This window comes from Cryptomeria japonica, chromosome 7 (assembly GCF_030272615.1).
Source record: "Cryptomeria japonica chromosome 7, Sugi_1.0, whole genome shotgun sequence".
Taxonomy (NCBI): domain Eukaryota; kingdom Viridiplantae; phylum Streptophyta; class Pinopsida; order Cupressales; family Cupressaceae; genus Cryptomeria; species Cryptomeria japonica.
Window position 1 is genome coordinate 621,396,157 of NC_081411.1, and position 16,146 is coordinate 621,412,302.

A 16,146-nucleotide genomic window follows, 5' to 3' on the forward strand; every position below is an offset into this window, starting at 1 on the left:
TCAAAATTGTGGAACTTAAAGATCTAGATTATTTAAATTATTTAATTAATTCGAAAAGAGAATTTATTAAGGGAATTAATAATAGCATCTGTTTTTGTATTTAAAGATTAATTAATTAATAATTTATTATAGTTGCCTCATTTGACTTATTAATTAAGAAGCTTAAGGGCTTAAATTGTTTATCTAAATTGGAAGGACTAACTCATGTAATAATCTATTAAAATTCAACTATTACCTTATTTTTTTAAAAATAATAATTTTAAAGAAAATAATTAATACTTAATTATTTTATTTTCTTATTACATGTGTGGGGTTTACTAAAATTCAGTAATTATTGGAATTTATTTAATTGAGATTCATTGCATGCAATTGAGGGAGGGAGTTACAATTTTGAAAAGGGGGATTTTATTCACTTGGTTTTTTGAATTGTAGGAGGAGGGAAAAAAATAGGTGCTTCCCATGAAGTTTTTGGGTTGGGCATTTTTTTGTATCTTCTGGTTATGGAGGTTTTGTTTGGGAAAATTGGGTTTGAAAAGAAAGGAAATTGAGAAAAATATTAAGGGGGTTCTCTGAGAAAATGGGTCCGCATTTTTGTGGGTTTTGGGTTTGAATTTGGTAATTGGATTTTTGAATCTTGCATCTGATTTGGTGATCTTTGGTCTTTGAATCTAGTGGATTATCTGCAACCTTGGGAAATAACTATCTACTTCAAACGTTGGATTCTAGGTTCAAATTTGCTCTTATTTTCTGTAAATTTTGTGCTTAACAAATTATTTAATCATACATTTCCTTGGCTAATCTCTATAAATTGTTTAATTTATCTAATTATAAAATCTGTGTTTCTATCTACTCATTCAATCAAGAATCTATGATATTTTCTATGTTTTTCTTTTCTTTTAAAAAAAAAAAAATTATGGGTCCGAGCCCATTTTATTTTCCTCCTTCCTAAATGCTTTTTGTATCCCTATGGATCAATAGTCACCATATAATTTGGATTGGTCTAAGATTTTATTTTGTTTTGTTTATGACTTGGTATCGGCTTGCAATCATCAGGGGTTTACCACCATACGGGGGAGGCAAATCCTCTACCCCTATGGTAGGGAGACACCTCCACCCACCACGTGGAGAGGCCTTGGCCTCCACCCACACGGTGAGGGGAGCTAGTGTTGTCTCCACCGTATGGGGAAGACGATGCCTCTACCCCTATGATGGGAGGCACCTCCACCCACTGCGTCGTGAGGGGAGACAGTGCCTTCTCCACCATATGGGGAGGCACTGACAAGGTTGCTATTATTATTTTTTTAACATATATTTAAGAATAGGTTGCTTTATTATTAAAAAGCTTGGTAAATATTATTATTCATTGGAGGTTCGATTATATATATATAAGATATTTTCAGACTGTGTCATTATTATATTAAGGTAAATACTTTTATATTGATAATGGTCAAATAATTAGATAAATGTATATATATTCATAATTTTGATAAGATATCATAAGGGAATTAAAATAGTTATTGTTTCTACGCTTGAATGTCATGTGCTATTAAGCCAATTAGCAAATAAGAATGAATCACCAATTCTCAGCTAATTAACAAACATCAAACATAATCAACGAAAATCAATACAAGAAATGAGGAATGAATTCAAATAAAAACTCCCTCATTCTGCATCTTTGCTTCCATTGTGCTTCTCCAATTTGCGTGGTTGATGGCTCTTAGGTATTGCACCAATTTCCTGCATACAAATGTTTTGAAGACTGTTATTCTCTGATTCTCAAAAATCTAGATTGAATTGATGAAAAGAGGTTGAATTTATAGATTTTCAGCACAAAGGGGGTGAGAAATAGAACTCGTGTTGATTGGGAGACAACTAAAACTAATTGATCAGTTAACAGAGTTGATTGATTTGTTAACTCATTTGATTAAGTAGTCAACTAAATTGATTGAAGAGTGAACTAAATAGATGGATTAGTAAACTCACTTGATTGATTAGTGAACTGAATAGACTAGGGAGATGACTGAATTGATGGATTAGAAGACTAAATTGATGGATTAGTCATAAAAAGATGATTTTGAGTTTAAAAAGATGATTAATGAGTTAACTGAGTTAACTGATTAGACAACTGATTTGATCAATCAGATCTGATTTAGCATGTGTTGTAGGAATTTGAAATTGAATTTGATTTTCATTTTTAATTTGGATTTGAATTTGGTCATTCAAATGCTGAAATGCACATGAAATTAACTAAATTCAGATTTGGTGAAAAATGTGAATTTGATGATATGAAATTAGATGAAATGATATGAAATTCGAATTTGGGAGAAATGATATGAAATTAGATTGAATTAATTGGAATTATAATTTGGGGAAATGGAGGAATTTAATTAATTAATTTAAATGAAATTATTTAAACTTAGGAGATAGAATTAATTAAATAATAAAGATTATTTAACTAAAGAAAACGTCGTAATTAAATAATTGAGATAGGGTTACTGATTAAAATGATTTGAGAATAGAAATAGAATAATTAGAAGTGTTGAAGGGTGATGATTAGAAGAAATAGTTAGTTTAATCAAATGATTAAAGAATTACTTAATTAAATAGACGAATAATTAGTGTAGAATTAATGAGACATTTTTAGGTGTCCACAATTATGATTGGATAAATTCAATTAGGCATTGATAAAGTTAGAATAAAAGGTTAAATTAGTTAATTTCAGATTAATAGGTTTAAGTATAGATTTTTAGTATGCGAAATATACAAATGCATGAAATTTGTTAAATATAGACTTATTTGGGAATTGATGTACTCTTGAGGAAGTAAATGTATTTAGGTTTATTCTTATGATATTTCTTATTTTTAACTAATCATGTGGTTAAGTTCTACTTAGGATTATTTTATGCATATGTTTTCATATGAACTTGGATAATCTTCTTTTAATTTGCAATTGATCAAATATAATGAAAGCAAATTTGTAGGAATGGACTAAAATGTATGTGAAATAACATGATGTCATTAAATTGAGCTAATGGAATCTATGTTGATTTGGAACCATTTGATGTACAAGTGTTATTATGGTCTCTTTGGTTGATTTGAATGAACTTGTTTGTATTTGTCATAATGAGACCTTGCTTTTGTTTCTAGCTTGTCTTTCATTATGGGGATACTCAGATGTGTGATTTTATGTGTTTGATTCCTGAGGATTAGGAAGGGAGCTTGAGGATTCTTTATTGTATGGTCATGCTTCTCTTTTGATGAAATTTGTTCAAGTCTTGTTTGTTTTGGAAGCTAGATGGTCTTCCTAGCCTACCTTGGATTCTCCCTCTATGTTATCTTATTCTAGCAAGAGAGTCAAGCCTTGCTATGGTACTTTGGTGAATCACCATCTTGAGATTTCCGGTTTGATCTATGGTGTTCTTGGATTCCTAGGTGCAATCTTGGGGGAGTGGCTTTCATTGGGGGTCGGGACCCAAAGTGGTCACCAGGGTAACTCAATGAGAGTTTTGTAATCAAGTAATAACATAAAATAATGAACTTGGGTGGGTAACCAGATAACATTAATAAAATTAATTCTTGTTGCCTCTCTTATACTCATGTGCTTGTATAGGGTTGAGGTAAGTAGAGGAGGGTCTGGAATGGCTTCCACCAATCTTGTCCCTTCAAAAGATTGGTTTGGTCCACTAGTATTTGTATGGGGGTCGAGGGTTGGGAGAGGTTACTAGGGTAACACAGGATGGGGGCCAAGGCCTACTGATCAAGACCTACCAGGGTAACTCATGACAACCTAGTGATGACACTCTTCCCTGTTGCTACCTAGTGGTAACTTGCATCCTTTATTCCTTCTATGGATAGTTTTTGAACTCTGAAAGTGGTTGGTTTAAGTTTATATTTCTTTATCCTTTTGTGGAATGCTTTGGGCCTCTGGAAGTTGGTTGATTTACTTTTGTGTCTCCTATGATGTTACTATTATGAGCCTCATGTGTAATCTATCTTGTTGATTCTTTTGTGAGCCTCATGTGTTTTCCGTATTGTGGGTTCTATTGTGAGTATAGCTTCATTGAATTCTTTTACGAGTCATGATGGTACCCCCTGTATGTTTTTCTTTCACCTTGTGGGTCTGGCTGGTACCTCCTAGCACGAGGGGTGGACCTTATGGGGCCACATGGTTGGGTGGAGTGCTATTCGCACCCATTGGGTTTGGCTCTTTCCGTAGCATGTTTGAAGAGGCTCGTGAAAAGATTTAAGACTGTTATTATTGTACCAGATTTATGTATTCATCCCATCATGGGACTCTTGGAGATTTGTATCTTGAGGATCCATTGTAAAGTATTTGATGTTCTTATGTGTAATCTTCAGCAATGTAATATGTATCTTGTACCTATGTAATTGAGCAATGTTGTTATTTGTATAGCAGTTCTTTGTTGGGTTATGGATGATGTTCAACCTTGTGTTGCATCGTTATGGGGCCTTGAGGATAATTGCAAGTTGTTAATTGTGTATCACTTTTCATCTTGATGTATGTATCTCTATGCATGTGTAATGTAATCTTTATATAAAAAAGAAAAAGAAAAAATTATTCACTTTTTCATTGTCTATTTTGTTTTATCATCTGGGCCTCATAGTAGGGCGTGACACATACATACATATAGTGGGAGATAAAACATGAATAAACATGAGTGAGAATAAGAATGCATATGAGTAGTGGAAAATAAATAAGAGATATGGGATTACAAAAAGAAAATATATATTTATAAGAAATATATAATGACACTATATTTGAAAATGATATGTATACATATCTATTAATTTTATTTGATATATGTTTTGTATTTCACCACACATATTTGTAGCCCATTGTACAAGTTTTAACCCTCTTCTTATCCCTTTACATTGGGATTAAATTACACATCTAAGATAATATTCTTAGATCCTTGGTATATGCCTCCTCTCCCACTAATACTACCCAACAAAACATTTTTAAAAACACAAAATTTTTAAGAAATTTTGATAGGGTTTTGGTGCAAATTTCATTTTCCTAAAATAATTGAAATGCCTTAAATTAAATTTCTACCTTTTCTCTCCTCTTCATACAAATTAATAGATTGATTCCCTCTCTCCACTATGCTCCTACAAATATAACAAGGATGCAGTTCAACATAATAAATCCAACAAGATTCTTGAATTTTATTGTTTACATACAATATCAAACTTGAGATTATTTCTCTAAACTACAACATAATTTACAAAAGAAATACATTGATAAATCTAAGGCCAATGCATTGTAGATCTTCTTCACTCTAATATAAACACCAAGAAAGAAATCCAATTCCACCTTCAAGTAATTTTTCTTGCTTAAAATCTATGATGCAATCTAGAATTTTTTTAAAACAAATTCTTTTCTCATCTTTCCCAATAATACATAAAAATTAAAAAGAGATCAAATCAATTCCTTTTTATAATATAAGGTAAAAACCTCAAATAAATTATATATTTTTTTATTTTTCACACTTTCACTTATAACTTCAAGAGCTAAGATATTTTAACAAACTTGCTCCAATGAATCAGTTTTATTTTATAACAAGTCACAATTACCTCACATGGCATATATAAATATAAACCACTTGATTTTTTACATGTATAAATAAATCTAATATGATAATTTAAAATACTTTCAATTTTACAGTTTTAAATCCAAACATCCCACTTGATTTTCCATTGCGTGAAATTATTTATACTAATTTAGTTTTCTTCATGCATGACAACCATATACACATGTACATATGTCTGATAAAGGGCATGCAAGTAAATAAGACACCATACTACTCTTATACATCAATGATCCTAAATTATACATGATTCAAATAACATACTTATTGTTGTTAAATCAAAGAAGAAATCTTACATTGAAACTTTTAAATAAGTATACAAATCTAATTCTTTATTTATGCAACAATAGATGACCCACAAAATACTATGTCATTGTTTAAATCTATAAAACAATAAAGTTGTAAAACATAAAATTGGATGTATGTGGAGAAAGCCTTTCAAAAAAAAACTCCATAATCAAAGAGAAGCTTGATAACATATTTATCTTTAGGAATAGAATATATATCCAACACTCTTACTCCTTTGAATCCAATACCATTATATTAGCACTTGTGTGCCTATGAAATAACATAATGAAATTACAATATCATGTATTCAACTTATAACTTAGATTATGAAAGGAATACCACAAATAGTTTCCCAAAATAATGCACCATCAAATTGTGGTAAAATTAAAAAAGTCTCACTCCCAAAATGAAGATCTTACATATGAATAGTAAAAGTAATTCCTAATAAACCATGAGTGATAAAAATAAACTCCATGCCAATAATATATGACATCTTTGACTTGTATCTCCTTCGTAACGATCCATATACCAAGGTAGGAATCTAAATTTACCATCTAATTAATGTGGGAGCTACCAACAACATATTAAAAATTCTCCACTACTTAATTATCATGCCCAAGTTGAAGAGTATGCTAAAGTAGCATTATAACTATGATTACCAACTATACCTCCTTCATGAATGTCATTAATCTAATAGTCCAATTCAACAAGGAAAATAATAATATCTTTTAACAACATGGGTGTCCCAGTACCATCCTAAGATCTTTGGAGATGCATAAAATAATAACATTAGGATTACAACTAAACACCACAAAACCTCAACATTTATGAGTTTCAATATTCTATGTCATATTACTCTACATGGAGTAGGATGGTTTATCAATATCAAACAAACCAAGTATGTATCTCTAAATTAATTACCATTGAGATTTTATCTATGACTACATACTCAAATCAAACATTATGTGTACTTGCCTAGCATCATAATAATAGTCAATTTACAAGTAAAATTAAGTAATATCATAATTCATATTGTATAATCGTAATACAATTATGACATCATCATATAGTACCCACAATGCATAATTAAATATAATTTAATAATTTATTAAAGCAATAGGAAAAATCACATAGTTAACCCAACCAAAATATCAATTGAATGAAAATAGTGAAGATGAAAGAACTATATAAGATAAATCCTACAATAATAATTATAAATATAAATTCAAATTTACATTATAGTATCCATGTAGCAATACAATAGAAAACATCATATAATTCTAATACACAACTAGTAGACAAAGGGAGAGACACAAATGTATTCAATCCTTACAAAAAGGAGCATAAATTAGATGTCGATGTGTGATAGTAACTATGCATAGTTAAAATAATTTATATAACAACCTAAAAGGAAATAAAATGAAACAAGATGTAATTTACCTACTTCAAATAGCAGATGTTACACATCCTAGATCTGCTTTTGCCACTAAAGCCTAAGCCATTTAAATCATAAACCCTAAACCTTATATTCTAAGCCCCAAACTCCAAACTCCAAACATTATATCGTAGACCTTAATTCTAAAATCATAAACTATTAAATTGTTAGGACTAGATGTTATTGTACAATTTGTATAGTTCTAATATTTGCATTTATTAATATCTACTTAACATAGGTTACATGTGAAAACATACATCCCCTCTCTCCTCCCACTATTTAAATCACCCTTTAACATAGGCTACATGTGAATACATTTATCCCCTCTCTCCTCCCATTCTTTAAGTCACCTTGAGTCTAGCTTAGTTTGCAACTTACACTTATACATCTCCTAGCACTCTCTATCATCTCAATGATGGATCACAGAGTGTGATCCAAAATGTTGATGCAAAAAAATTTCACACAATCAAATCCATAAGCAGCTAAATGACATATATCCCATTTGATGTGACATTTTTTTGTCATTTGTCATTTGTCATGTGACACTTTAGAAGGTTGTCGAAAGATGAGGAATAGATACCTGATTCCACTTCTTCTCTATCTTATTTTAGAAGTTTTACTTTACTAAAACATTCTTTAGTTCTAAAGTACCAGGTTTAAAGTCATTTAATTGTTCCTAATTTAAGTATATAAAATTACAAAACCCAAAAAAATTATATAAATATATCTTAAAATCCAAATCTTGCATTCTAAGCCCGAACATGTGATATATCCCACAAGTGATTAATAAAAAACCCAAAACCCTAGATCATAACCTATATATGTGTGTCAAATACAATAATAAAAAAACAAGGTCAAATAATATAAAAAAAATATGTTGACTTTATCGTTAAAGTAGGTTCGCCTAAAAATCGTTGAAACGTATGCATGCGTAGGATATTATTAGGCAGTTCGTGTATTTTAATAATATTTGATTTTAACTAAACACGAGGACCTCACATTCTTTATCACTTGTTTTCTTAAGAATCTCAAACTAACTTATATAATGAAGTATATGCATGAACCAACTTGGCAATTTGGCCTTAAAGCATCACTTTTAATTTTATTTTTTATATGTTTTCCTGAATTATAGTTTAACTTAACTGATTGGCAAAGCCACCGATAGTTTTAGTGTATCAAGTATATGAAATACCCTTTTTATTAATATTATAATAAATAGATAATTTAACTACGATAAAATTTAAGTTAGTTTGTTTCTTCATACACCTGAAGGGTTAAGTTGAGATTCACGTACCATATTAATTTTTTAATTAGTTTTGTGTTTATTTTGAAGAAATTTATTAATGTTTTATGGTGATAAATAGTGTAAATGGCAAGAAATTGAATTTTTATATAGTCGTTATTTGTTTTTATATGCATACATCAATATGCTTATAAATTCTAGATGAATGATTCTTGTGATAATTGATAATCCTTCAAAGCATTTATATATTATTGCCTCTCTAAACATCATAAAAGGAAGAAGCATGGACACACTACATTGTTAGAGTAAATGGTTTAATTTACTTAATTAATTTAATCATATTGATTAATTAATTAAGTCACATTTTTCTTTTTTCACTTAAGCTAAATTTAGGAGCTTTTATTTTTAGGCATTTAATATGCATGCATCCCTTAGGTATATTGATAATTAATTCATTATTAATTATTAATTGCTTTTTAGGGTTTTCTATCTTTAAAATTAGATTTCTTTATAAGGATGACATATCCTTCATTGTAAATCAAGCAATATTCAATCAAGCATTCAGTTCTTGTTATTGTCTTCAATATTCTCGTTTGTTGTGCAATTTTTCCTTTGTATGTAACAGGTATTGTTGCAGATGATTATCTGGGCTTGTGGGAATTCAACAATCATGAATTCTAACATGGTATCAGAGCTCCAGACCTGACACACCTTGTTCATCAAATTTGAGATTTTCCTTACAGCGATGACTTTTGTGCATCTTGGGTCAATTTGAATCTCAAAAATCAAATCTGTGAGGGTTTGAAAATTCAGCTTTTTTTGTGATCCAAGGGGCATCTATTTTTTGGAGCAATTTGGGCCCAAAAGGACCTCATGGTTGGATTCAGGAGGTTGATAGGATGAATTTGGATATATAATTCGATATATTTTGGTGCAGGAATCTCAGAGGCAAAAAAATTGTAGTTTTAGTCATACAAGTCATACCGTACGAATGTGAGAGGGCAATTTATTTTTAAAAAATAATAATAAAAAATCAAAATCAGTTTTTTTTACACCGATGGTTTAAACAAACCGTCGGTGGTAGTGAATTAAAACCGTCGACGGCCTCAACAGACCGCTAGCAATCTTCAAACCACCGACGACCACCACAGACCGTTAGCAGTCTTCAACCCGTCAGTCGCCCGTGGTCCTCATGGTCGTCGCTCCGCTGCCCAGCACGGCCCGCTCTCCGCTCTATCGGGTCACTCCGCCAGGGAGCCACCAACCCACCACCAGAAGGGGGATAATTGTTTTTAAGGCCTATTTGACCTAGGGTTGGGCCTCAGTTAACTCATGCATTTGAGATTATGCAACACCAAAACCACGTGGATGAGGCCATGGGGATGATTTTCCTGAATATTTTAGATAGTCTTTTGTTCCACCTTGAGAGTTGCACTACACCTCGAGCCATGTGGATCAAGTTTCAAACTCTCTTTGGCACCATCAACAAGTTTTGGGCTCTACAGATTGAGGAAGAGTTGACTTCTTTGGCACCTGATTCCTTTCCCACCACTGATGACTTCCTGATGAAGTTCAAACCATTGTCATGTCAATTGGAGGGTGCTGGTACCACAAAGACAGATACCGAGTGCATCTACCTGATTCTCACTAAGCTTCGAGGACCTTTTCAGATTTTCTCTTCTTGTTTTTTCTCCGCCATGGATGTTATGGGGGCACATCATACCATGCCCACTTTTGAGGTGTTTTGTGATCGTATGACTCGTGAGAAGGCCCAGATATCCCAATTGGACTCTCACACTAGATCACAAAATCATGCCTTGGTTGTACAATCATCTCAGGAGCCACAAAAGCAAAAATAGAAGTCGAAGACCAAAGAGCCTGGGAAAGATTCTAGTACACAGTAGTCCTCTGGCCCACCTCCTCCTAAAGGGGGAAAATCAAAGAAAGATAGATCTAAGTGTGCTTATTACAGCAAGCCAAATCATGATGAGTCTTAGTGCTTTGAGAAGAAGATTGATGGCTATGCAAAATAGGACAACTCTTCTTCAAAAGAGAAACATTGATATTCCTTCTTCTTCTTCTACTACTTCTCACAGGTCTTCTTCTTCTTCATTCTAGATAGATGGACATGACAGAAGTAAGGGTCATGCATTATGTGCCACAGTTAGTCCACCTTCTTATCTATGGTTACTTGATTCAGGTGCTTCACATCACATGGCATCTTCTCAAGGATATTTTTTCATCTTTTCAGGCTTCTCCTACACCACACATTTTGATGGGTAACAACACTATTTTTTATTTAAAAAGAAGTGAGAATGAGGGCACTGGCCCTTAACATAGCAGAACTATTAATGAAACCACAGTGCACCAATAGCACTATAACAACATTAACAGTAATAGAACCTATCTTTGAAAATAAAAAAATAGCAAAGCAAAAAAACACAAAACACACTACAAGGTCACCTTGTGCACCCCAATAGCATCAATGTCATTGTTCCATTTAGTAAATAGGAACTTGTACAAATCCTTAGCCTCCTGCTTCTCATCCTTCGTGTCCACAACACGTTCCCTCAACAGAGAGAGGGTGATCGCCGAGCTATGTAAAATCTGCAGATAAAATTTGTTAAGGCCCACAATTTCAGCATCCCTGGCCTCCACTTTTCTCTTAAGCCACCTGACTTCATCCATGATAGCTTGCAGTTCAAGCTCAGGGCCCAAGTTCTTGATCTTTTGCATGATGTCCAACACATCCGTGCACAAATTTTCTATTTTCTCCAAGGTAGAGACGCCCTGAGGGTTCACAGTATCCTTGTCATCCACAGTCATATCCATCGCCTTCACCCCATCTTCAACAGGGGAACAATATATTTCAGTGCCCAAGCTCATCAGAGGAATAGTGTTCATCACTTGTTCCACCATCTTTAAATCTGAGTCCACGTCCCAAGGGTCCAATGCTTTAGTATCATATTTTTTCTCAGTCGTGGCACCCACAGTACCCATGTTCATAGGAGCCTTATCTATAACATCAATAGAGTCCTAGGTTTGCATCTCAGCATTTCCCTTGCCAACAGCGCCAACAGTGCCCAAATCCATGGGGTCCCTAGTCTTATCTGCTTCAGCAACAACCTCACCAGGGGGCCCCATAGTAGTTTTAGGGTCCTCTTCTTCCTTGTCCTCAATGGGTGTTAGGATTCCCATAGATACTGAGAGGGGGGGGTGAATCAGTATCTAACTGGTGAATTGAATTTCTTAACTTAAAACATGTAGAACATATTATAACAGTGTACCGGTATGCAAGAAATAATGCAATAAACAAAATTGAAAGCAACCACATGAAAAACACACCATAACACAACGATTTAACGAGGAAACCCAGTGTGGTAAAAACTTCGGTGGGATTTGTGACCCACAATATTCACTTACTGGCCAATAAGAGAATATTACTGCTACAAGAGGGGCCTGCACATGTAGGAAGGCCAACTGCCTAGAGCTCACTGCTCAATGGGAAGTCTCACTGACTTACAATGATGGATTATATAAATCTAGTATCTTGTACTGCTTCAAAATAGCATCTATAATGCCAGATCCAGTACCGGTTTCTACTCTACTTCTTACATAAACCCTTAACCTATAATTCGCATAATAGGTCTGCCTTATTTCACCTAAATACAATCTTCTTCCTTACTTACAAATGTTCTACAATGATCTCTCTTATATAAGAGTCATTTTACAATGATGCCAAGTCGGCTTACAAAGATTTTACAATAATAAACAAAATATAATATAACAAAAATCCTGTCGGCCTCTATGTCGGTATGCTTCCTTTCTCTGTCGATGTCGGTGGTTTGAGTGTCGGTGTAGAGTCTGATCTTGCTAGTGTCGGTGTAATGCCTTGTCAGTGCCATAGGATTGTAAGGTTGCCATCAATGACAAAACCTTCAATCACCTACAATGTCTCATTGGAGTGTGCATATGCCAACAATGGGGTCCTCCTCCAAGTCAATTGTTTCAATCACAGTAGTCTTTTTTTTGTGCGAGCTTTTGAAAGCCAATCTAGAGGACCTTCTTTTTCCCTCAGAGTTAGGGGAAGGGTTGTCATTCTCAGCACCCTTAGAAGATGAATTGTCATCAAAGACAATTCATTTGCATTTAACAAGGGTTTTGCCTTTACCCCTGGATAGGGAGTAGGAAGTGCTTAGAGAGGCGAACATAGTCAAGCTAGGGGAGCCTGTAGATAAAGAAATAGTGGGGGCAAAAGAAGGCAGAGACATGGAGAAGTTGGCTGTAGCAAAGCCTTCATGTGGAAATTGAAAAAATTTGGGGAAGGCCATAGAAAGGGTAGCAAGTTGTTGGGGAGTTGGCATAGGGAGTTGAGAGAGCAAGAGGTCCGAGGGGGGAGAAAAGCGCCTCATAAAACTTATACAACCTATAAATGAGATCCTGGTGAAGGAAGTAGGGAAGCTTTCAATGGAATGCAGTAAATAAAAGGGCAGACAGAGAAAATTGCTATTGCAAAAATGATTCAGAAGGGGAAAATTATAGTAATAAAAAACCTTGTGTCTACCCTCGAGCGTGAAGTATTTCATAATCATAAGGCAGATCACATTCCACGGATGTTTAAGCTCTTCCCGAGCAAACCCACCCTAGAGTTTGACAGGTTCCTCACGATTGTGGAAGAAGCATTTCAAGCCTTCACTAGTGGCAACATGGCTGGTGCGCTTTTAGCGTCGTCTGTCAAGGGCCAACCTTGTGGCTTGGTCAATTATTTCCTCAGAGACATCAAAATAAATGCCACCTACTGAAACACGCCTCCTAGACCAAGAGGAGGCAAAGGAAACCGAGAGCTGCTCATCATGGCCCTGCAGATACTCCATAAAATTGACAACCCCACCTTCAACGTAGTAATTCCAAACCAGGGGGTCAATCTTGAATTCATTCAATTTATCTGGTTCATAACTAACTCTTTCACCCCCCATATCCTCTGCCAAAATAACTTCTTTAGACATGAAAATATTATCACAGAGAAAATTGTAGAGACCCTTCGAGAAGCAAGCCATGAAAAACAATGGGAAGTGTGCGAACCCGACATCATTAAGTGAGACATGAAGTTGGGCGCATGGGAAATATTGAAATCAGTTTTGGAAATGATTTCCAGATTACGAGGCATGAAAAGCCAACAAATACCGGTGGCAATCAACACGTTATCTTCCCAATCGTACCTCATCATAACACGGTAAGACCAAAGGATTTTCCAACAAAGAAAAACATCCATCACTGTCAGTCTGGCTGAACAAGACACAACCACACCGCCATTAATCAAAGGAATATTCTCATAATATGAATTATGAAACCAACACCTCTAGATGACCCCAAGGGAGGAGAGGAGAGTAAGGAAAAAACTTAGCAACAACTCAATCATTGATAGGAATTTTAGATTTCTCTTCCTGGAGAAGGAAATTAACATGGTCTAGGAGGGAATTATGGTTCCTCCAACATCTCAAACTAGAAAAATTTAGGCCAAGGGCAGCCAAATAATCCACCACTCTATTGCCTTCCCTATAGACATGCATAATTCTAAACAAATCAAGCCTGGAGATGAGCCTCAGGGTGTCCCTAATGGTTCCCTCAATGGTCCAATTGAGCCTATTCCACCCTTTGATAGCATCAATGATGAGCTTAGAGTCACCCTCAATATCCATAATCCTGATTCCCATGATGAGGGCAAGACGGATTCCCCAGGCTAAGGCCATTGCTTCAGCCCAATTAGAGGAATGCCCATTCAAGTTGCCCACATAAGTAGCAATAGGAGCCCCCAAGTAGGTTCTGATAATCCCTCCACCAGTAGCCAGACCCCCTGGTAGCCCCATCAAAGTTGAGTTTGAAATGAGAGGCCTAAGGGGACCAAACCGTGTTTTTCTTTAAGAGTCTCTTAGAGAAATCGATAAGAGAGAACGAGGGGGGGGATGTACTAGCATCTAGCAATTTCCCAGTCCCAGGTAGAGGGAGATTTGGAGGCCAACCAAATTTTAGAAACTGAGATATTCTCAAGAAGCAACTTAAGGAATCGAGCAAACATAGTTTCCATAGAGGCCTCTTTGTCCCTGAATATCCTGTCATTCCTCTCCTTCCAGATACTCCAACACAAATGAGGGGGGATCTACTTCCACAGTTGTTGGATAAGGGGGTTGGATGAGGGGCCCTTGAACTCAAGGGAAAAACTTAACAAATTGTCATTCATAATCCAAGAGATATTGAGCTTGTTGTAGACCATCCCCCAGAGCTCCCGAGAAAAGACACAATGGAGAAAGATATGAGAAGGGGTTTCCTCATCTTTTTTACAAAGGATGCATCTATTAGGTAATTGGAATCCTCACTTGATCAAATTGTCTTGAGTCAAAATTTTGTTGAGAAGAGCAGTACACCAGAAGAAATTGATCTTCGGGATGAGTTGGGGATTCTAGACCTCTTTCCAGATAGTGGTGTTATCAGGTTCTCTTAGCAAGCTATTGTAGGCAGTTTTGACAGAGAAGTCCCCAGAAGGGTCCCACTTCCAAATGAATCTATCTTCCCTAGGAAAGAGGGGGAGAAAGGTTCCATCTAAGAGCTTCTGGAGCTCTCTAGCAGTAGGAAGAAGGAAGGGATGATCGACGCAGTAGTCCTCCAAAGCCCTCCAAGTGTTGTTGATGAAATAATCACTAACCCTCTCTCCAAAGAAACTTTTGGCAGCATCATGTAGCCTTCTAAGGAATGGGGAGGAAGTAAGAGCTTCTCTCCCAACCAGCAGTCCTCCCAGAAAAATATATTACTTCCATTTCCAATAAGCCACCTCATACCATGGGATAAAGGGTCCTTGCAGCTCAAGATGTTGTTCCAAATTTTGGAACCCTTGGGGAAGCCCTCCTCCTTAAGAGCGGTGGAAAAATCTCCATTACCCAAGTATTTAGCCCTGATGATCCTGCTCCAATCTGCATCCTTATTCAAAAGCTTGCAGGAAGTTTTGGTCATAAGGGCCTTATTAAACCTAGAGATCTTGCGAGTTCCCAATCCGCCCATGGCCTTAGGGAGACAAACTTTGTTCCAGCCCACCAAAATGAGCCTCTTCTTTTCTTCCATCCCCGTCCAAAGGAAAGTCTTTTGGAGATTCTCCAGTTTAGCAACCATATCCGCTGAAATCTTAAAAAGGGAGAGAAAGTACACAGGGATCCCCTGAAGGGAGGAGGAGAGCATCTCCAATTTCCTAGCACTATTGAGGAATCTACCTTTCCAACCAGCCAGCTTCTTCTACATTCTTTCAAGGATTGAGATCCAGAAGGAATTAGATGTTGGAATCCAATAACACTGAGAGGGGGGGGTGAATTAGTGTTATACCGAAATGATCAATTATAGCCTTATTAAAACATGCATAAACCAACCGATATACCGATACATACAAATTGAAAGATGTAAAGAAACCAATAAGCCACTCACATAAATCAGAACCATGAAACATAGAATTATATGTGGAAAACCTCAAACAGGAAAAGCCACGATGGGATTTGTGACCCACAATATCAATCCACTGGCCATATGAA

The 16,146-nt window shown here is 35.3% G+C and overlaps 1 protein-coding gene across 1 annotated transcript; it reads right to left on the bottom strand.

Moving 5' to 3' along the window:
- Positions 1–13,986: 13,986 nt before the first annotated feature.
- Positions 13,987–14,442, bottom strand: LOC131069228 (uncharacterized). Its single transcript, XM_058004589.2, has one exon. The coding sequence runs from the start codon at positions 14,440–14,442 to the stop codon at positions 13,987–13,989; it is 456 nt and encodes a 151-aa protein (XP_057860572.2).
- Positions 14,443–16,146: the final 1,704 nt, after the last annotated feature.